The 21,748-nt window shown below is 24.2% G+C and overlaps 1 protein-coding gene across 1 annotated transcript; it reads left to right on the forward strand.

Moving 5' to 3' along the window:
• The first annotated feature begins 897 nt into the window (after nt 1-897).
• Nucleotides 898-3,442, forward strand: LOC135926707 (protein kinase C zeta type-like). The gene is made up of 9 exons (XM_065462639.1): nt 898-1,092; nt 1,185-1,291; nt 1,524-1,657; nt 1,740-1,822; nt 1,998-2,082; nt 2,866-2,982; nt 3,092-3,171; nt 3,217-3,306; nt 3,395-3,442. The coding sequence occupies exons 1-9, from the start codon at nt 898-900 to the stop codon at nt 3,440-3,442; spliced, it is 939 nt and encodes a 312-aa protein (XP_065318711.1).
• Nucleotides 3,443-21,748: the final 18,306 nt, after the last annotated feature.

Genomic DNA, 21,748 nt, shown 5'->3' on the forward strand with positions numbered 1-21,748 from the left:
ACCCTAATTCTCAAAGATATTAGAACTTATTTTAGATTTTAAAGATAATATTGATTGATATATTACATTACTATGAAATTACGATTATTTGTAAGATAATTCTAGAATATTATACATTATCTGTTGATTGTTGTAATACGTTAATTTGGAATCTATAAAATGATCATTATTTTATTATTAAAATTGTTTATAAAAATGAGATTTAATCTTTTTTCATGCTGCAAGGGAATTGATGAAGAAAATTTTCCTGAGAGAGTTAAAGGTTGAAATAGCAAAATAAATTAACATAACAGAGTTTATTTATTAGAACCAAATGGAAATAAATGGCCAAAATTTAAAAGATGGATAATAAATAAATTTAGTAATAACCGAACGAAAGATGAGCGTAAATATTTTCCAGGTTTTATAATTATACCAATTTTACGAATGTTTATATTTCATTCATGTATTAAAACTATTGAAATCGATAAAATGATAATTTATTTTTATCTATCAATATAGGGTCGGGAATGAATCAAACCAAAGTATAAATTTTTTTTATTAGTCATATGGTAATTAGACCTATTCAAAAACGAATACGATTCGAACAATGAATTAAATCGTATTCGATTTTTTTAAACAAATTGAATTATTCAAAAATATACCAATCAAATAAAGATAGTAAACTTTATCATTTCTATGAATGAATACGAATGCAAAATTTTTCGATTTGCTTAAAAGAATCTAATAAGAATAATATAAAGAATATAGCAATAATTTTTTTATAGATTATATTATAAGATAAAATTTGTATTGTGAAGGCGATTCCACCTAAATGAACCAGGGTTAGGGCCAATAATATAATAGCTCTTGCGATTTGGTTGTTGTAGCCGAATAAGCTTTACATTTTATATATAAATGCATAAATATTTTCATGCTTTTCATCTTAAGGCTATACCTAGTAGAAAATGCGAGATATCGGATTTCAATATCTTTACTTTGGTGAAGGAAGGAAAGTTTAACCGCGAATATTTAGCTAGTTGTGATGGCGATAAGCAACTGCAAATTTACAGGATGAAATTCATACCTAAACAAGTTAGATATGGTTCAGAGGTTTATATATATTTAGAAAATAAATAAATCTTAACAATCTCTAATAAATCTAATTAAAAATGTTACTCTCAAAATTTCAATTTTATTTTTAGACCATTGATTCAATTCGTAAATTTAAGACCGAAAAAATGGTCTTAGAAATGGCGACTAGTTATTCATTTTTGATGGGATTGCATGCATCATATAACCTTCCCTTCGGGTATTTAATACTTTTAGAAGATTATTTTGCTTTAAGAATCGAGGCTATATTTACTTTTTGTGAGTAATAATGTATTAAGATATAGATGTCCTACAAAAAACTTATGTCAGTTGTTTGTGAACATAATTATATTTAAGTCAGCTGTAGTCAATATGCTTTGTGTTATTACGATACAGTTTAATTTTTTTTTATGTATATGGAATTAATTATAAATAATTCCTTATATTTCAAGATACATATTGGTAACAAAGGACATTGGTCGAAGGAATTTATCTGATTATATTGAAGGAAAGTCTATCTCAAATGGTCGTATAGCTTTTTATGCGGCCGAGATTATTCTAGCAATAAACTTTTTACATAGAAACGGTTATTTCAATTATTTGTGTTAATTAAGCAATTTTCCTATTTTTGTCAAACAAATAATTTTATATTTATTTTTAATTTATAGATATTGTACACAGGGGCATATGCCCTAAGAATATCTTACTAGATGACGGTCACATTAAATTATCTAATTTTGCAACATGCAAGGTAATTTCCCCAATAAAGCAAAAATATAATTTAGTTTAAAAATAAATTTCTCGCTAAATTGTTTCTTTATTTAAGTAAATATTACTAATACAATAGTTAAAAAATAAAATAATGTTTTAAAAAAAACTTAAAAATATATTATATTTAACAAGCCATTTTTATAATTACAAATTAGAAACTAGGGAAAGGTAAAAGAACAAAATCAATATGTGGAACTCCCCTGTATCGTGCACCAGAAATGATAGGATCTCGAAATTATGGTAAAATTATTTCTCGTTTTTTAGATATTAAATCAAAATTTTTATGAACCACGTTACAATTTTCTAATTTTCTCGAGCTCCAATTATAATAATAAAAAAATTAAATTACCGCCATATATAAAATATTATTATAATTATTTTACTTAGTCAACTTTTAATCGTTTTTTAAATATGAGACATTTTTATGCTTAAAATATGAATTAGATTTGTGGCATCTTTGGAAAGTGTGATACCAAAATAGGATGAAATAGTTAAGTTAAAATTGTAAACGATAACGGTAGAAGATATTTTTACCAAAAATCAAGCCATTTTATACATCTTCATTGAACTAAATACTATCACGTGATTTAGCATTACAGAGCATTCATAAAATTGTTATAAAATAATATTATAGTTACGGTGTTAATATTTTATCCACGCATCCCTTACACTAGTCAGATTAACTTTCGTAAATAGTGTACCCATGATGGTAAAAACTTGCTTCCATTATCTGGGAAGCTATGCAATTTAAGAACTTTTTCTCTTTAGCTGAGCATTTGATTTTATGATTTAGATGCTTAAAATGTGCAGTGGATTTAGATTGCATTAAAAATGTATCATATTCTTAAAAAATTAAATTTTATTAAAAGATCTTGATTCAGGTGGCTATTCTAATTTTTCAGAGAGCTCGAGCCTTGTGCACTCCACCTCCTCCCCTCAATTCCCTAGTGGTCCTACTGAATTTATATTATTACAAAAATATCTGAATTAGGTAGATAAATAGATAAATTTATTTATTCAAAGATTTTAGTGTAGATTGGTGGTCCTTTGGTATTATTTTATACCAACTGATAGTGCGTAAAAATCCCTACATAGAGGTGATCGATGCTAATATAGATTCAAAATACCTAATCAATCGAGGTTCAAATATTTGCATCTTAAAATGTTTAATATATTATTTTAATACGATCATGCATTAAAGATTAATATTTTCTCAAATTATTATTAATATGTTATACACTATTTCTAGCTATTTTAAATGAAGCACCATATATCCCACTTCATCTTTCGAGTGCTACTTCAACGATCTTGTCAGGATTTCTGAAAAAGGTTTGATAAAATTTTATATAAAGTAAATTTCTTAATAATTTTCAGAATCCACGTGAACGACTTGGTTGCGATCCAGGTAATTATCCATGGGACATTATGTTCCACAGCTATTTTAAGGATATAAATTGGGAAATGGTAATTTTTTAAAAAATATTAATATTTTATTAAAATTATAATTTTGTCAAAAATATAATTATATTTATTTATTTCTTTATCATTCAAGCTCGAACAAAGGAAAATAAAGCCACCTCACAAACGAAAGCGAAAATAAAGAATTATTTTATTTCCTTTCTTCACTTTGCTACTTTTATCATTTTTGGATTCTTATTTTAGCATTTTTTCTTTTATTTATTCGCTTTGCTACTTTTATCATTTTTGGATTCTTATTTTAGGATTTTTTCTTTTATTTCTTCACTTTGCTACTTTTATCATTTTTGGTTTCTTATTTTAGGATTTTTTCTTTTATTTCTTTACTTTGCTATTTTTATCATTTTTGGATTCCTATTTTAGCATTTTTTCTTTTATTTTTTCGCTTTGCTACTTTTATCACTTTTGGATTCTTATTTTAGCATTTTTTCTTTTATTTCTTCGCTTTGCTAATTTTATCATTTGTGGATTCTTATTTTAGGATTTTTTCTTTTATTTCTTCACTTTGATACTTTTATCATTTTTAGTTTCTTATTTTAGGATTTTTTCTTTTATTTCTTTACTTTGCTACTTTTATCATTTTTGGTTTCTTATTTTAGGATTTTTTCTTTTATTTCTTCACTTTGCTATTTTTATCATTTTTGGATTCTTATTTTAGCATTTTTTCTTTTATTTCTTCGCTTTGCTATTTTTATCATTTTTGGATTCTTATTTTAGGATTTTTTCTTTTATTTCTTCACTTTGCTACTTTTATCATTTTTGGTTTCTTATTTTAGGATTTTTTCTTTTATTTCTTTACTTTGCTATTTTTATCATTTTTGGATTCCTATTTTAGCATTTTTTCTTTTCTTTTTTCGCTTTGCTACTTTTATCACTTTTGGATTCTTATTTTAGCATTTTTTCTTTTATTTCTTCGCTTTGCTACTTTTATCATTTTTGGATTCTTATTTTAGGATTTTTTCTTTTATTTCTTCACTTTGCTATTTTTATCATTTTTGGATTCCTATTTTAGCATTTTTTCTTTTATTTTTTCGCTTTGCTACTTTTATCACTTTTGGATTCTTATTTTAGCATTTTTTCTTTTATTTCTTCGCTTTGCTACTTTTATCATTTTTGGATTCTTATTTTAGCATTTTTTCTTTTATTTCTTCACTTTGCTACTTTTATCATTTTTGGTTTCTTATTTTAGGATTTTTTCTTTTATTTCTTTACTTTGCTATTTTTATCATTTTAGGATTCCTATTTTAGCATTTTTTCTTTTATTTTTTCGCTTTGCTACTTTTATCACTTTTGGATTCTTATTTTAGCATTTTTTCTTTTATTTCTTCGCTTTGCTACTTTTATCATTTTTAGTTTCTTATTTTAGGATTTTTTTCTTTTATTTCTTTCACTTTGCTACTTTTATCATTTTTGGTTTCTTATTTTAGGATTTTTTCTTTTATTTCTTCACTTTGCTACTTTTATCATTTTTGGATTCTTATTTTAGCATTTTTTCTTTTATTTCTTCGCTTTGCTACTTTTATCATTTTTGGATTCTTATTTTAGGATTTTTTCTTTTATTTCTTCACTTTGCTACTTTTATCATTTTTGGTTTCTTATTTTAGGATTTTTTCTTTTATTTCTTTACTTTGCTATTTTTATCATTTTTGGATTCCTATTTTAGCATTTTTTCTTTTATTTTTTCGCTTTGCTACTTTTATCACTTTTGGATTCTTATTTTAGCATTTTTTCTTTTATTTCTTCGCTTTGCTACTTTTATCATTTTTGGATTCTTATTTTAGGATTTTTTCTTTTATTTCTTCACTTTGCTACTTTTATCATTTTTAGTTTCTTATTTTAGGATTTTTTCTTTTATTTCTTCACTTTGCTACTTTTATCATTTTTGGTTTCTTATTTTAGGATTTTTTCTTTTATTTCTTCACTTTGCTATTTTTATCATTTTTGGATTCTTATTTTAGCATTTTTTCTTTTATTTCTTCGCTTTGCTATTTTTATCATTTTTGGATTCTAATTTTAGCATTTTTTCTTTTATTTCTTCGCTTTGCTACTTTTATCATTTTTGGATTCTTATTTTAAAATTTTTTCTTTTATTTCTTCACTTTGCTACTTTTATCATTTTTGGTTTCTTATTTTAGGATTTTTTCTTTTATTTCTTCACTTTACTATTTTTATCATTTTTGGATTCTTATTTTAGCTATTTTTCTTTTATTTCTTCACTTTGCTACTTTTATCATTTTTGGTTTCTTATTTTAGGATTTTTTCTTTTATTTCTTTACTTTGCTATTTTTATCATTTTTGGATTCCTATTTTAGCATTTTTTCTTTTATTTTTTCGCTTTGCTACTTTTATCACTTTTGGATTCTTATTTTAGCATTTTTTTTACTTTGCTACTTTTATCATTTTTGGTTTCTTATTTTAGGATTTTTTCTTTTATTTCTTCACTTTGCTATTTTTATCATTTTTAGTTTCTTATTTTAGCATTTTTTCTTTTATTTCTTCGCTTTGCTACTTTTATCATTTTTGGATTCTTATTTTAGGATTTTTTCTTTTATTTCTTCACTTTGCTACTTTTATCATTTTTAGTTTCTTATTTTAGGATTTTTTCTTTTATTTCTTCACTTTGCTATCTTTATCATTTTTGTATTCTTATTTTAGCATTTTTTCTTTTATTTTTTCGCTTTGCTACTTTTATCACTTTTGGATTCTTATTTTAGCATTTTTTCTTTTATTTCTTCGCTTTGCTACTTTTATCATTTTTGGATTCTTATTTTAGGATTTTTTCTTTTATTTCTTCACTTTGCTACTTTTATCATTTTTAGTTTCTCATTTTAGGATTTTTTCTTTTATTTCTTCGCTTTGCTACTTGTATTTCTTCGCTTTGCTACTTTTATCATTTTTGGATTCTTATTTTAGGATTTTTTCTTTTATTTCTTCACTTTGCTACTTTTATTTTCTTGTATTTCTTTGCTTTGCTATTTTTATAACTTTGGGATTCCTATTTTAGCATTTTTTCTTTTATTTTTTCGCTTTGCTACTTTTATCACTTTTGGATTATTATTTTAGCATTTTCTTTTATTTCTTCGCTTTGCTACTTTTATCATTTTTAGTTTCTTATTTTAGGATTATTTCTTTTATTTCTTCACTTTGCTACTTTTATCATTTTTGGATTCTTATTTTAGGATTTTTTCTTTTATTTCTTCACTTTGCTACTTTTATCATTTTTAGTTTCTTATTTTAGGATTTTTTCTTTTATTTCTTCACTTTGCTACTTTTATCATTTTTGGTTTCTTATTTTAGGATTTTTTCTTTTATTTCTTCACTTTGCTACTTTTATCATTTTTAGTTTTCTTATTTTAGGATTTTTTCTTTTGTTTCTTCACTTTGCAACTTATATCATTTTTGGATTCTTATTTTAGGGTTTTTTCTTTTGTTTCATCACTTTGCTACTTTTATCATTTTTGGATTCTTATTTTAGGATTTTTTCTTTTGTTTCTTCACTTTGCTTACTTTTATCATTTTAGGATTCTTATTTTAGGATTTTTTCTTTTATTTCTTCACTTTGCTACTTTTATCATTTTTGGATTCTTATTTTAGCATTTTTCTTTTATTTCTTCACTTTGCTACTTTTATCATTTTTGGTTTCTTATTTTAGCATTTTTTCTTTTATTTCTTCACTTTGCTTCTTTTATCATTTTTGTATTCTTATTTTAGCATTTTTTCTTTTGTTTCTTCACTTTGCTACTTTTAATTCTTATTTTAGGATTTTTTCTTTTATTTCTTCACTTTGCTATTTTTATCATTTTTGGATTCTTATTTTAGCATTTTTTCTTTTATTTCTTCGCTTTGCTATTTTTATCATTTTTGGATTCTTATTTTAGCATTTTTTCTTTTATTTCTTCGCTTTGCTACTTTTATCATTTTTGGATTCTTATTTTAAAATTCATTTTTGTATTCTTATTTTAGCATTTTTTCTTTTGTTTCTTCACTTTGCTACTTTTATCATTTTTGGATTCTTATTTTAGGGTTTTTTCTTTTGTTTCATCACTTTGCTACTTTTATCATTTTTGGATTCTTATTTTAGGATTTTTTCTTTTATTTCTTTACTTTGCTATTTTTATCATTTTTGGATTCTTATTTTAGCATTTTTTCTTTTATTTCTTCGCTTTGCTACTTTTATCACTTTTGGATTCTTATTTTAGCATTTTTTCTTTTATTTCTTCGCTTTGCTACTTTTATCATTTTTGGATTCTTATTTTAAGATTTTTTCTTTTATTTCTTCACTTTGCTACTTTTATTATTTTTAGTTTCTTATTTTAGGATTTTTTCTTTTATTTCTTTACTTTGCTACTTTTATCATTTTTGGTTTCTTATTTTAGGATTTTTTCTTTTATTTCTTTACTTTGCTATTTTTATCATTTTTGGATTCCTATTTTAGCATTTTTTCTTTTATTTTTTCGCTTTGCTACTTTTATCATTTTTGGATTCTTATTTTAGGATTTTTTCTTTTATTTCTTCACTTTGCTACTTTTATCATTTTTGGTTTCTTATTTTAGCATTTTTTCTTTTATTTCTTCGCTTTTGCTAATTTTATCATTTTTGGATTCTTATTTTATTTTTTCTTTTATTTCTTCACTTTGCTACTTTTATCATTTTTAGTTTCTTATTTTAGGAATTTTTCTTTTATTTCTTCCTTTTGCTAATTTTATCATTTTTGGATTCTTATTTTAGGATTTTTTCTTTTGTTTCTTCACTTTGCTTACTTTTATCATTTTAGGATTCTTATTTTAGGATTTTTTCTTTTATTTCTTCACTTTGCTACTTTTATCATTTTTGGATTCTTATTTTAGCATTTTTTCTTTTATTTCTTCACTTTGCTTCTTTTATCATTTTTGTATTCTTATTTTAGCATTTTTTCTTTTGTTTCTTCACTTTGCTACTTTTATCATTTTTGGATTCTTATTTTAGGGTTTTTTCTTTTGTTTCATCACTTTGCTACTTTTATCATTTTTGGATTCTTATTTTAGGATTTTTTCTTTTATTTCTTTACTTTGCTATTTTTATCATTTTTGGATTCCTATTTTAGCATTTTTTCTTTTATTTTTTCGCTTTGCTACTTTTATCACTTTTGGATTCTTATTTTAGCATTTTTTCTTTTATTTCTTCGCTTTGCTACTTTTATCATTTTTGGATTCTTATTTTAGGATTTTTTCTTTTATTTCTTCACTTTGCTACTTTTATCATTTTTAGTTTCTTATTTTAGGATTTTTTCTTTTATTTCTTCACTTTGCTACTTTTATCATTTTTGGTTTCTTATTTTAGGATTTTTTCTTTTATTTCTTCACTTTGCTATTTTTATCATTTTTGGATTCTTATTTTAGCATTTTTTCTTTTATTTCTTCGCTTTGCTATTTTTATCATTTTTGGATTCTAATTTTAGCATTTTTTCTTTTATTTCTTCGCTTTGCTACTTTTATCATTTTTGGATTCTTATTTTAAAATTTTTTCTTTTATTTCTTCACTTTGCTACTTTTATCATTTTTGGTTTCTTATTTTAGGATTTTTTCTTTTATTTCTTCACTTTACTATTTTTATCATTTTTGGATTCTTATTTTAGCTATTTTTCTTTTATTTCTTCACTTTGCTACTTTTATCATTTTTGGTTTCTTATTTTAGGATTTTTTCTTTTATTTCTTTACTTTGCTATTTTTATCATTTTTGGATTCCTATTTTAGCATTTTTTCTTTTATTTTTTCGCTTTGCTACTTTTATCACTTTTTGGATTCTTATTTTAGCATTTTTTCTTTTATTTCTTCACTTTGCTATTTTTATCATTTTTTGGATTCTTATTTTAGCATTTTTTCTTTTATTTCTTGCTTTGGCTACTTTTATCATTTTTGGATTCTTATTTTAAAATGCTTTGCTACTTTTATCACTTTTGGATTCTTATTTTAGCATTTTTTCTTTTATTTCTTCGCTTTGCTACTTTTATCATTTTTGGATTCTTATTTTAGGATTTTTTCTTTTATTTCTTCACTTTGCTACTTTTATCATTTTTGGTTTCTTATTTTAGGATTTTTTCTTTTATTTCTTTACTTTGCTATTTTTATCATTTTTGGATTCCTATTTTAGCATTTTTTCTTTTATTTTTTCGCTTTGCTACTTTTATCACTTTTGGATTCTTATTTTAGCATTTTTTCTTTTATTTCTTCGCTTTGCTACTTTTATCATTTTTGGATTCTTATTTTAGGATTTTTTCTTTTATTTCTTCACTTTGCTACTTTTATCATTTTTAGTTTCTTATTTTAGGATTTTTTCTTTTATTTCTTCACTTTGCTACTTTTATCATTTTTGGTTTCTTATTTTAGGATTTTTTCTTTTATTTCTTCACTTTGCTATTTTTATCATTTTTGGATTCTTATTTTAGCATTTTTTCTTTTATTTCTTCGCTTTGCTATTTTTATCATTTTTGGATTCTTATTTTAGCATTTTTTCTTTTATTTCTTCGCTTTGCTACTTTTATCATTTTTGGATTCTTATTTTAAAATTTTTTCTTTTATTTCTTCACTTTGCTACTTTTATCATTTTTGGTTTCTTATTTTAGGATTTTTTCTTTTATTTCTTTACTTTGCTTATTTTATCATTTTTGGATTCCTATTTTAGAATTTTTTCTTTTATTTTTTCGCTTTGCTACTTTTATCACTTTTGGATTCTTATTTTAGCATTTTTTCTTTTATTTCTTCGCTTTGCTACTTTTATCATTTTTAGTTTCTTATTTTAGCATTTTTCTTTTATTTCTTCACTTTGCTACTTTTATCATTTTAGGATTCTTATTTTAGGATTTTTTCTTTTATTTCTTCCCTTTGCTACTTTTATCATTTTTGGATTCTTATTTTAGCATTTTTCTTTTATTTCTTCACTTTGCTACTTTTATCATTTTTGGTTTCTTATTTTAGCATTTTTTCTTTTATTTCTTCACTTTGCTACTTTTATCATTTTTGTTTTCTTATTTTAGCATTTTTTCTTTTGTTTCTTCACTTTGCTACTTTTATCATTTTTGGATTCTTATTTTAGGGTTTTTTCTTTTGTTTCATCACTTTGCTACTTTTATCATTTTTGGATTCTTATTTTAGGATTTTTTCTTTTGTTTCTTCACTTTGCTTACTTTTATCATTTTAGGATTCATATTTTAGGATTTTTTCTTTTATTTCTTCACTTTGCTACTTTTATCATTTTTGGATTCTTATTTTAGCATTTTTCTTTTATTTCTTTACTTTGCTACTTTTATCATTTTTGGTTTCTTATTTTAGCATTTTTTCTTTTATTTCTTCACTTTGCTACTTTTATCATTTTTGTTTTCTTATTTTAGCATTTTTTCTTTTGTTTCTTCACTTTGCTACTTTTATCATTTTTGGATTCTTATTTTAGGGTTTTTTCTTTTGTTTCATCACTTTGCTACTTTTATCATTTTTGGATTCTTATTTTAGGATTTTTTCTTTTGTTTCTTCACTTTGCTTACTTTTATCATTTTAGGATTCTTATTTTAGGATTTTTTCTTTTATTTCTTCACTTTGCTATTTTTATCATTTTTGGATTCTTATTTTAGCATTTTTTCTTTTATTTCTTCGCTTTGCTATTTTTATCATTTTTGGATTCTTATTTTAGCATTTTTTCTTTTATTTCTTCGCTTTGCTACTTTTATCATTTTTGGATTCTTATTTTAAAATTTTTTCTTTTATTTCTTCACTTTGCTACTTTTATCATTTTTGTTTTCTTATTTTAGCATTTTTTCTTTTGTTTCTTCACTTTGCTACTTTTATCATTTTTGGATTCTTATTTTAGGGTTTTTTCTTTTGTTTCATCACTTTGCTACTTTTATCATTTTTGGATTCTTATTTTAGGATTTTTTCTTTTGTTTCTTCACTTTGCTTACTTTTATCATTTTAGGATTCTTATTTTAGGATTTTTTCTTTTATTTCTTCACTTTGCTATTTTTATCATTTTTGGATTCTTATTTTAGCATTTTTTCTTTTATTTCTTCGCTTTGCTATTTTTATCATTTTTGGATTCTTATTTTAGCATTTTTTCTTTTATTTCTTCGCTTTGCTACTTTTATCATTTTTGGATTCTTATTTTAAAATTTTTTCTTTTATTTCTTCACTTTGCTACTTTTATCATTTTTGGTTTCTTATTTTAGGATTTTTTCTTTTATTTCTTCACTTTACTATTTTTATCATTTTTGGATTCTTATTTTAGCATTTTTTCTTTTATTTCTTCACTTTGCTACTTTTATCATTTTTGTATTCTTATTTTAGGATTTTTTCTTTTATTTCTTCACTTTGCTACTTTTATCATTTTTTATTTCTTATTTTAGGATTTTTTCTTTTATTTCTTCCTCTTGCTAATTTTATCATTTTTGGATTCTTATTTTAGCATTTTTTCTTTTATTTCTTCACATTTGCTACTTTTATCATTTTTGGATTCTTATTTTAGGTTTTTTTCTTTTATTTCTTCACTTTGCTACTTTTATCATTTTTGGTTTCTTATTTTAGGATTTTTTCTTTTATTTCTTTACTTTTGCTAATTTTATCATTTTTGGATTCCTATTTTAGCATTTTTTCTTTTATTTTTTCGCTTTGCTACTTTTATCACTTTTGGATTCTTATTTTAGCATTTTTTCTTTTATTTCTTCGCTTTGCTACTTTTATCATTTTTAGTTTCTTATTTTAGCATTTTTCTTTTATTTCTTCACTTTGCTACTTTTATCATTTTAGGATTCTTATTTTAGGATTTTTCTTTTATTTCTTCCCTTTGCTACTTTTATCATTTTAGGATTCTTATTTTAGGATTTTTCTTTTATTTCTTCCTTTGCTACTTTTATCATTTTTGGATTCTTATTTTAGCATTTTTCTTTTATTTCTTCACTTTGCTACTTTTATCATTTTTGGTTTCTTATTTTAGCATTTTTTCTTTTATTTCTTCACTTTGCTACTTTTATCATTTTTGTATTCTTATTTTAGCATTTTTTCTTTTGTTTCTTCACTTTGCTACTTTTATCATTTTTGGATTCTTATTTTAGGGTTTTTTCTTTTGTTTCATCACTTTGCTACTTTTATCATTTTTGGATTCTTATTTTAGGATTTTTTCTTTTGTTTCTTCACTTTGCTTACTTTTATCATTTTAGGATTCTTATTTTAGGATTTTTTCTTTTATTTCTTCACTTTGCTACTTTTATCATTTTTGGATTCTTATTTTAGCATTTTTCTTTTATTTCTTCACTTTGCTACTTTTATCATTTTTGGTTTCTTATTTTAGCATTTTTTCTTTTATTTCTTCACTTTGCTACTTTTATCATTTTTGTATTCTTATTTTAGCATTTTTTCTTTTGTTTCTTCACTTTGCTACTTTTATCATTTTTGGTTTCTTATTTTAGCATTTTTTCTTTTATTTCTTCACTTTGCTTCTTTTATCATTTTTGGTATTCTTATTTTAGCATTTTTTCTTTTGTTTCTTCACTTTGCTACTTTTATCATTTTTGGATTCTTATTTTAGGGTTTTTTCTTTTGTTTCATCACTTTGCTACTTTTATCATTTTTGGATTCTTATTTTAGGATTTTTTCTTTTGTTTCTTCACTTTGCTTACTTTTATCATTTTTGGATTCTTATTTTAGGATTTTTTCTTTTATTTCTTCACTTTGCTACTTTTATCATTTTTATATTCTTATTTTAGCATTTTTTCTTTTGTTTCTTCACTTTGCTACTTTTATCATTTTTGGATTCTTATTTTAGGATTTTTTCTTTTGTTTCTTCACTTTGCTTACTTTTATCATTTTTGGATTCTTATTTTAGAATTTTTTCTTTTATTTCTTCACTTTGCTACTTTTATCATTTTTATATTCTTATTTTAGTATTTTTTCTTTTGTTCCTTCACTTTGCTACTTTTATCATTTTTGGATTCTTATTTTAGGATTTTTTCTTTTATTTCTTCACTTTGCTAATTTAATTAATGATTATTTTAATTTCTCTTTTCTTATACTATTTTTTTTGTACAATGCATCAAAAAAGGTGAAACCTTGATATACAATTGAACGCCCTACACGCGATAATGATTATAGAGACTGTCTTTGCCACTCAGTGCATCCACTACTCAGATTCCGATTATATTTATATTATCCTAAATTTTATTTGTATTATAGCATGTTATAATGCATGATAAATAAAGTTTTATTATTATTATCGATATTATTTGAAATTGTGTTAATGCCTATTATAAGTTCCAATATCTTTTATTTTCCAAAATGCTTTATTTCGATATATGTTGATGATTAAAACCACACGATTAAATTTTAGGCAAAATTAAAATGACAGAAAGATTTGAACCCCTTTTTGACATATCTCGCATCTTACTTAATATTATTTTGGCTAAAATTTTTATCTATCGTGTTTAAAAATCGAACTAATATTATTTTGGATAATTCATTTCTTGAATAGTTCATTCTTTAAAATCAACGATAGAAGATATAAAATATCATTTACAATGATTCCTTTATTTGTTTACATTGTAAACTGCTATTAAAATATCATAAGTCTTATTTTCAGTTACATTTTATGGTTTTCATAATTGGTCTATAAATTATTGAATAGTATACTAAAATAAAAACTCATATAGCAAACTAAAGGCAGAGCGAGGTAAAGCCATTCACGGGGTAGGAATGTTAACGGGATTAACCTATCAACCCTTGAGTATGTAGACTTTAAATTTTGGGTGAAAATATATTTTTATACCTAATTTCTTATATTCGTCTTTTGGAAAACTTTCTATGTTCCTTAAAGCTATAGCTATTAAATAAAATTCATCCCAAATTTATAGCTATTATTTGTTTTATCCGAATACGAATATATTTATTCGATTCGAATAATCGAATGAAACGAATTATTCGGAATATTTAATAAATTGTTTTTAATAAATCTAACATTTGTCATTTCTATTTGATGACCTTCCAATCTGACAGGTAATGTGTTTATAAAAAAACTAGCACTAATTTAAAATCTTTGAAGTGAAAATTAAAGAAATATTTAATTTCTATTTGCTGTATTTTTATAATCTCATAATAAATTATATTAAAAATCGATGAAAAGACTGCTTCAATCATTTCAAGAGCATTATAATATGTTAAGGCAAAACAACACCCCCTCTCAGTCATTATAATAGGTTTCATTCGCACCTAGGGAATACCTACTAAAATGGAACATCAACTGTTTGTGAACGACTTTTCTTAGTTGGAACTAATTTGTTGTCAAAAAATCGCATGTCATATAAGGAAGAAAATATAAGAAAAACTCTCTGTCTTAAAAATTGGATTAGAATTGTGAAATAAATTAATAATATAAATTTTAATTTTGTTTATAACTTGATTACATATTTTTTATCATCAGATTATTGATTACATATTTGTTATTAATTATTATAATCATTTTTCTGTTTGAAATCTAATTTGCTAAAAAAATTTGGTATGATATATTTTATTAAGAAAATTAACTTCAATTATTCGAATAATTCTAATCGAATACAAATGGTATATTTTATTATTCGTACGAATACGAATAGTAAATTATTCTCGTTTAAACGAATCGAATATGAATAATGCACTATTCGATTCGAATCCGTTTTTGAATAGGCCTTATCTACATTATATAATAACATATTGCAACTCGAACCATTAATAAATAGATTATATATTATTTGTAATAAAATTTATAAATTGTCAGAAATAGGGATATTAATTGAAATGTAGAATGTGCAGTGCATAAAATGGGCACATTCAAAACTATTTTTGGATATAATTTTGTACATTCCGGTATTTTATTTATTATGGGTATGGGGCAAAATGGAGAACATTGCACACTTCAAAAAATTAATCACAACTCCTGAGAGCTTTTTTAATTTTATAGATGAGAGATAAGACTAGGGCTGTACATTTGAAAGGTCAAATAGGATGGTTAATTGATCTATATTTGACCGGTTAATTAATCTTTATTTGACCAGTCAATTGATCTATATTTGACCGGTCAAATATGGTCAAATTCAATAGAATATTTTTAAGACAATATTAGTTTTATTTTATATCTAAGAAAAAAAAATGAATCTATATGTACTAAATTATATTTATCTAAATTCTATAATTAATGTTTTGCTCTATTCAATATTATCATCTTTAATATATTTAATCAATCTTTTCTACATATGAATACTACCTGAAGTTGAATTTCTTTCTGAAAAAGAAGTATTAGAATTGTTAGTTTAATGTTTAAGGTAGGCAAAGCCCATTCCAACAACTTGAGCCCGAAATCTGATTGGTTTTTACGAAAGTTACTGTTTTCCACATATTTTGTCTATTAAATATACCGTCGCTCTTCTGAAATTTATGATATCAGTAAAATATCTTGTAAAATATCAAATTCTTATCCAACTCACTACTAGCAAGATAATCCCCTTATATTAGGGAACCAATAAAAATCAGCAGTTCAGTGTGAGCACATGAATTTGAATTGTTTTCTTATTCAAACGTACCTTTAATTATTTATTTTTTTCAAGTAAAGAAATTGTCAAATCACAGCATGATAGTATTAAGTGTTTTCCAAATTAAGCTTCTCATTATTTACGTGATACAAGGCACATTTATCCCTTTGCACTTGCATCAATAAGATAGCTAAATGTTTATGAATAGTTTAAAATTAAATTTTTTTCCGGTAATTTCTTTCGTACAAATATTCAACTTCTTCAAAAGCTGCTTTCAAATCTTTCTTGCATATTTGTATTAGCTTCTTACATTTTATTGTCGATGCCCATCTTGTTCGTATAATTATACATAATGTAATATAAATTGGCAATTGGTGATTTTCTTAAACCATGCTTTAGCAAAATTATTATATTTATTTATATATTGAGATCCAATCAAATTAATATTGAATAAAATTCTTTTTTTTATATTTCAAAAATAAATTCTGATATTTTAATATGAAAATTTTATATTTTGTGATAAAATTATAATTAAATCGATGCCTTGAAAATACAAATATATTTTAAAATGATTGATTAACATGCTTTGTATATACATATTAGTTAATTAAATCAATATAGTTATTCACCAATAGAGTATTTGACCGGTGAAAATTGACCGACTTCCCAATCCTGGACTAGACTACCTATAAATATATAACTTGTTCTGATTTCTTAATTATTCAAAAAACCACTCATCTATTTTTATATTTTATCAAAACATGCTAAAATATACTTTATTCAATCCTTTCACATTTTAATCAATTTTGTGAGAAATTGGTTCAATAAATAAAAAAGCTGAAGAATGATGGCCTGGCCAGTCAGCAAACATGGCCATTTATGCCACCTATCTCCTCCATTATTTTTATTCTAACTATTATTATTATAATTTTAGATTGACTCTAGCCACATCAAAGAAGCCACCTTCTATAGATGTTTTTGGATTGAATAATAATACTATTGATAATCCTTCAGACGCATATTTTTAAATCTAAAAATAATCAAATGAAATTTTTGATGATTTTCATATATAAAAAATATGTAAATTTAATATCGCATTTTCCTTAAGTGCTAATGTTGAACGATTATTTAATCATAGCTTATATCTTCTGATCTACATTCAGGTTGAATGACAGTATAGAAATCGATATTGTAAGACTGAGGAATCAGATTGGTTTTGACTCAAATTAGAAACTTGATCATCCCATAATTGGTTACATACAAGGTCCGTCTACACACATTTTAAATTGCATAATATATTAATCCGTAAATAATTGTTAAATAATTCTGACTCCGATTCAAGGTCTATGTTATCTAGGAGAGGGTTGTGGTTATCTTTATAATTTTCAAGATATCAGTATTATTTTCACACTCTCCATAGGTATGCTATTTTAAATAATAATTTTCTTTTAATTTTTGGAGAATTGTTCATATCCGATTTTATTTTATTTATTATCTTGGAGAAAAAATTATTATTATTATAAAATTATATATAAAGAAATGTGTATGAAAAGAAGTGGATTTAAACAAAAAAGGAAATAATAAATCTTTAATTTGCAAGTTTTTCATAATTTATTTTAGCTTTATTTTTTCTTCCTCTTGCTGGCAGAATTTTGAAAAGAGAATAAAAAATTAATATCATATTTATTATATCTATGAAAGAAAAGATTTATATTATTTTTGTATATTTTTTCCATATTATTTTTTAGCCAGGTAGGTGAGACAGGGGAAAAACGATTGGTATTTTGCATTTTTACCATATACATTTTAACAAAGGCAAAAATACGTAGCTCATTCTCTCCCACAAAATACAAAAAAGTGTAGCTCTCTATCAATAATACTTTTTAAGCTTCGATTAATTATGTGAAGTGTGCCATTTTCCCCATTTTGTCCCCTCAGCGATAAGTGGTTGAAAATAAATTTGAACACAACTTTATTATTTTATTGAACAAAATATTCGCAATCTGGACATCTATTAATTACTTTTAAATATAAACTAATCAATACATAGGTCATGTAAATAAATTAAAAAAATAGTACATTTCCAGTTTGCCCATTTCAATTATTTTTCACCATTGAGACAATTTTTAAAAATTTTATTCCATATAATACATAAATAATTGTTGGTGTGCCTTTTTTGGTCAAAAACATTTTTATAACTTTTAGAAGTGAATATTTTAAAATTAGCTTTTTTCAGCTATCAGACCGAACATTTTAACCTTTATCTATAACAGGTGTATCACAAAGTGATGACCACTTTGTTCCAATTGATTGATGCCCTTTTTTAGTAATCTCTCAATTCTAATTATTTTGATTGAGAGAGGGATAAATTATCAATGGTATCTGAAAATTTCATCCAATTCTATTACTGGGTCCAAAGTTATGCACATTCAAAGCTGGAAAAATTCTATTTGAACATATGAAAATTCATTTTTAATTTTTAATAAATACAATTAAACAAAAACATCAACATTTTTATATATTTTTGGGTAAAAAGCAATTTTTTGGCATATGCCAAACGAGGAAGATTCTCGAAAAGATAAATAAGAAATTATATATATAAATGTTTCTTCATATCTAATTTAGAGTGTTTTATGCCCAAGGGTTAAAAAGTTATTCACGTTTATTTTTACCCTGTCAATCGCTTAGCCCCTGACCCTCCTATACAAAAAAATAATTTTTAATTCTCCCACCTCCCGCAATTTTTTTATCACTGGGGGTGGGGGGGGGGTGGTCAAAATTATTTTTGAAATTAGGGGGTTAGAAAATTGTGAAAATACGATCATCATTAGAATAAGTAGTAAGACGGTAAAAAAATATAAGAGTTAGAGTTCTGGGGGGAGGGAGAGGGGGGTGGTAAAATTATGTTAGCTTAGCAGATGATGGTTGTATGTGGGGGGGGGCATGAAATACTTAAAATAATAATTTTGTCAAATTTTTTTTTTTTAATAATTATTATTCTCATTGATACTTTCGTTGGTTCATTTTCTTCCTGTTATTTTTATCATTTTCTTAGTAACTTTTCCCCAAAAAAATATATCAAAATTTTGTTAACTAAAAATTATTAGGGCAGATAAATAGGCTAAGATACCATGAATACATAAATAAAATGGATTAGAAATAATTTTAAAATAGTGATTACTAAACCTAAAATTAAGAATCTGCTAAGCAGGTTTAGAAATAAAACAAGTCATGACATCTATAAAATTAGAATTGTTAAATAAACAAAAAACTCATTTCTATTTCTCTTTTTATATAATTTAATCTTCAATATAAATTATTTCTGCTTAAAAACGAACCTACAAAGCCTTCAAATTAACTAATTCTAGGAAAACATCATGCTAAACATCCAAATATTTTTATTTTTTTAAAAAAAATGTGTATCAAAGTTATTAATAATCAACACAGTATATTAATTGTTAAAAATATAATCGGGATTTTTTTTTATAAAGAAAAAGAAATTAAAATATTTATTTTCGTAAATTTCAATGTATCTATCCAAATGGAAAATAAACAAAATACAAATTTGATAGATACTACCTTAAGGCAATACCTATCATTTATGGTAGCTTATATGAAAGAAAGTTTGATATGGTAAGAATTTATCATTGGACCGAATAAGCTATGGTGATTTTTATTGGTTAATAATAATTATATTTCTATTTTTAACTATTATTTACTAATTCGTGCTTATGGATATTACAAGCCTATTTTTTATTATTTTAAGTTAGGTATATTATATTTAATAAAGTTTTTTTAAATGTAAAGTTGAAATAAATTTTAATGTCATTTTTTTTATAAAATTTGCTTTAAAAACTAGCCTCAGCTTAAATTCTTATACAATATAGGTATAATATAATTTTTTTATTGAAAATACTAATAGGAGTGTGTGTGAAGAAAATAATTTAAAAAACAAGTTTTTTTTTAAATTCTTATCAAATACAATATTATACAAAAAATTTTATGAAATACTATAATTATAATTTTTGTGGGAATTTTGCCAATTCATCAAGAATTTCGTTTGTCGTTGGAAACAAATCTCTGTGGATATTTAACAGAGCTAACCCATTTAGCCGAGATTCGGAAGTAGTACTTCGTAAATCAGGCGCGTACGCAGCGGGGGGGGGCAGGGGAACAAATCTCCCCCCCCCCCCCCAAAGCCAAAAAATGCAGATGCCGGATTATATTTTTCAAAAATATTATTGTTAATATTAATTTATATTTGTTAATATTTATTCTTATCTCATATATACATATATATATATATATATTTTATTTATCACATTCATCTACTAAGTTATTTTATCAATCAATTTCGATTTCAAGTTTTCCTTGGCTTAATTTACCTATTATTTTCAAATTTTAGTGGCGTAATATTTATCTAAATTTCTAATAAAATAATAATTATCTCTGAAACTCCTTGTCCAACAGGGAGAAAAAAATTGCAAGCTTGTCCAACAAGATCGAGTCTCCGCCACAGTAACAGCTATTTTGGAGTTAGAAGAGCTGATTATTAATGCTATTACTGAAATATCACAATGGCTTGAAAGAAATATTTCCTCAGAAGCAAGAAAATTATTGGATTCAATACTTATTCCAAATTTTTTTTCTCATTAGAATGTATTATTTAATTATACAACTTATGTAATACTTTTAAAAACATAACATTGACTTGATTAAGAAGATGAGTATAGCGGAGAGCATTTATTAGAACTCAAGGAAATAGAGCTAGTGTTGTTGAAGAATTTCATATTTTATATGTTATTGTTGAGTCAAAAGCAGAGCTATACGTGTTAAATATTTGTCCCCCTCGACTTGCAGCAAGCAAGCTCATCATCAAAACATTAATATAGGATCAGTAGAAGAGTATTATAAAACAAATGTCCCCTCTCCCAACCTTTTTCATATGGTGATAGAAAAAAATATAAATATTTGTTATATTTTTATCATGAAGATGTTAAAATATCTTATGATGCCTTATTAGCTGAATAACTATGATTAAAAGATTAACTATGGTTGATACAGTCCCAAAAAATGCTATGGATGCTTTTTATTTCAAACACATTTTAGATTATACTCCCAATTATTAAAATGGTTATATATATTAGCAGCTCTTTAGTAAACTAATGAGAGAACATTCACTTTTTTAAGAAGAATAACAGAGCCTTGCAGAGGTACCATTTGCAGGACCAGGCCCAGATTTTATTTTAAAATTTTTTCCGGCCCGGGTTTTTTTTAAAAAAATTTTCAGGCCTGGCCCGGCTGGCTTAGCCCGAATTTTTTAAAATAAATTATATTTATTTTTGATATTTCTAGCTAATAATGGCGATTTCAAATATTTGGTTTTAAAATATACAACTCGGCTCGGATATTTTTTCTTAAAAAATTTTCAGGCCCAGCCCGGGTGTTTTTAAAAAAAAAATTACGAGCCCGGCCCGGGTATATTTAAAAAAATTAAAATACGGTCCGGCTCAGGGGCCGGGCCTGCAAGTCTGTGAAAAACATACCTATGAAATACAACATCTGAAAGTAGATTGAATGATTTGGATCTTTTGAATATTCATAGACATTTAAAGCCAAGCAAGGATTGATAATTGAAAAATTAGCTCATAACATACAAAATACAATTATTCCTAAGAAACTTTTTGTGTATTAATTTATATTTACAACATTTAAATTTTTTATAGTTTATATATATTAAAAGCTCAAAAAATTCAAATTTCAATTTTGGGTCATTTAGGTGATTCATATCGTGGGTTATATTCACTTTATATTTTATGATTCACATTTAAATGCCGGTTTATATATATAATTTTTTTAATTCACATTAGTTTAAAATTGTGTATTAGAAAAGTTATTAATCCTAATAAATTT

The sequence above is a fragment of the Gordionus sp. m RMFG-2023 genome, chromosome 3, assembly GCF_954871325.1.
Source record: "Gordionus sp. m RMFG-2023 chromosome 3, tfGorSpeb1-WG-v2, whole genome shotgun sequence".
In the NCBI taxonomy this organism is placed as follows: domain Eukaryota; kingdom Metazoa; phylum Nematomorpha; class Gordioida; order Chordodea; family Parachordodidae; genus Gordionus; species Gordionus sp. m RMFG-2023.

Excerpts from the sequence above, each read along its gene's own strand:
- LOC135926707 (XM_065462639.1), top strand. The coding sequence starts at position 898 with ATGCATAAATATTTTCATGCTTTTCATCTTAAGGCTATACCTAGTAGA. Across the intron at positions 1,093-1,184 it reads AAGTTAGATATGGTTCAGAG|ACCATTGATTCAATTCGTAA; the intron begins GTTTATATATAT and ends TTTTATTTTTAG. Across the intron at positions 1,658-1,739 it reads AAACTTTTTACATAGAAACG|ATATTGTACACAGGGGCATA; the intron begins GTTATTTCAATT and ends TTTAATTTATAG.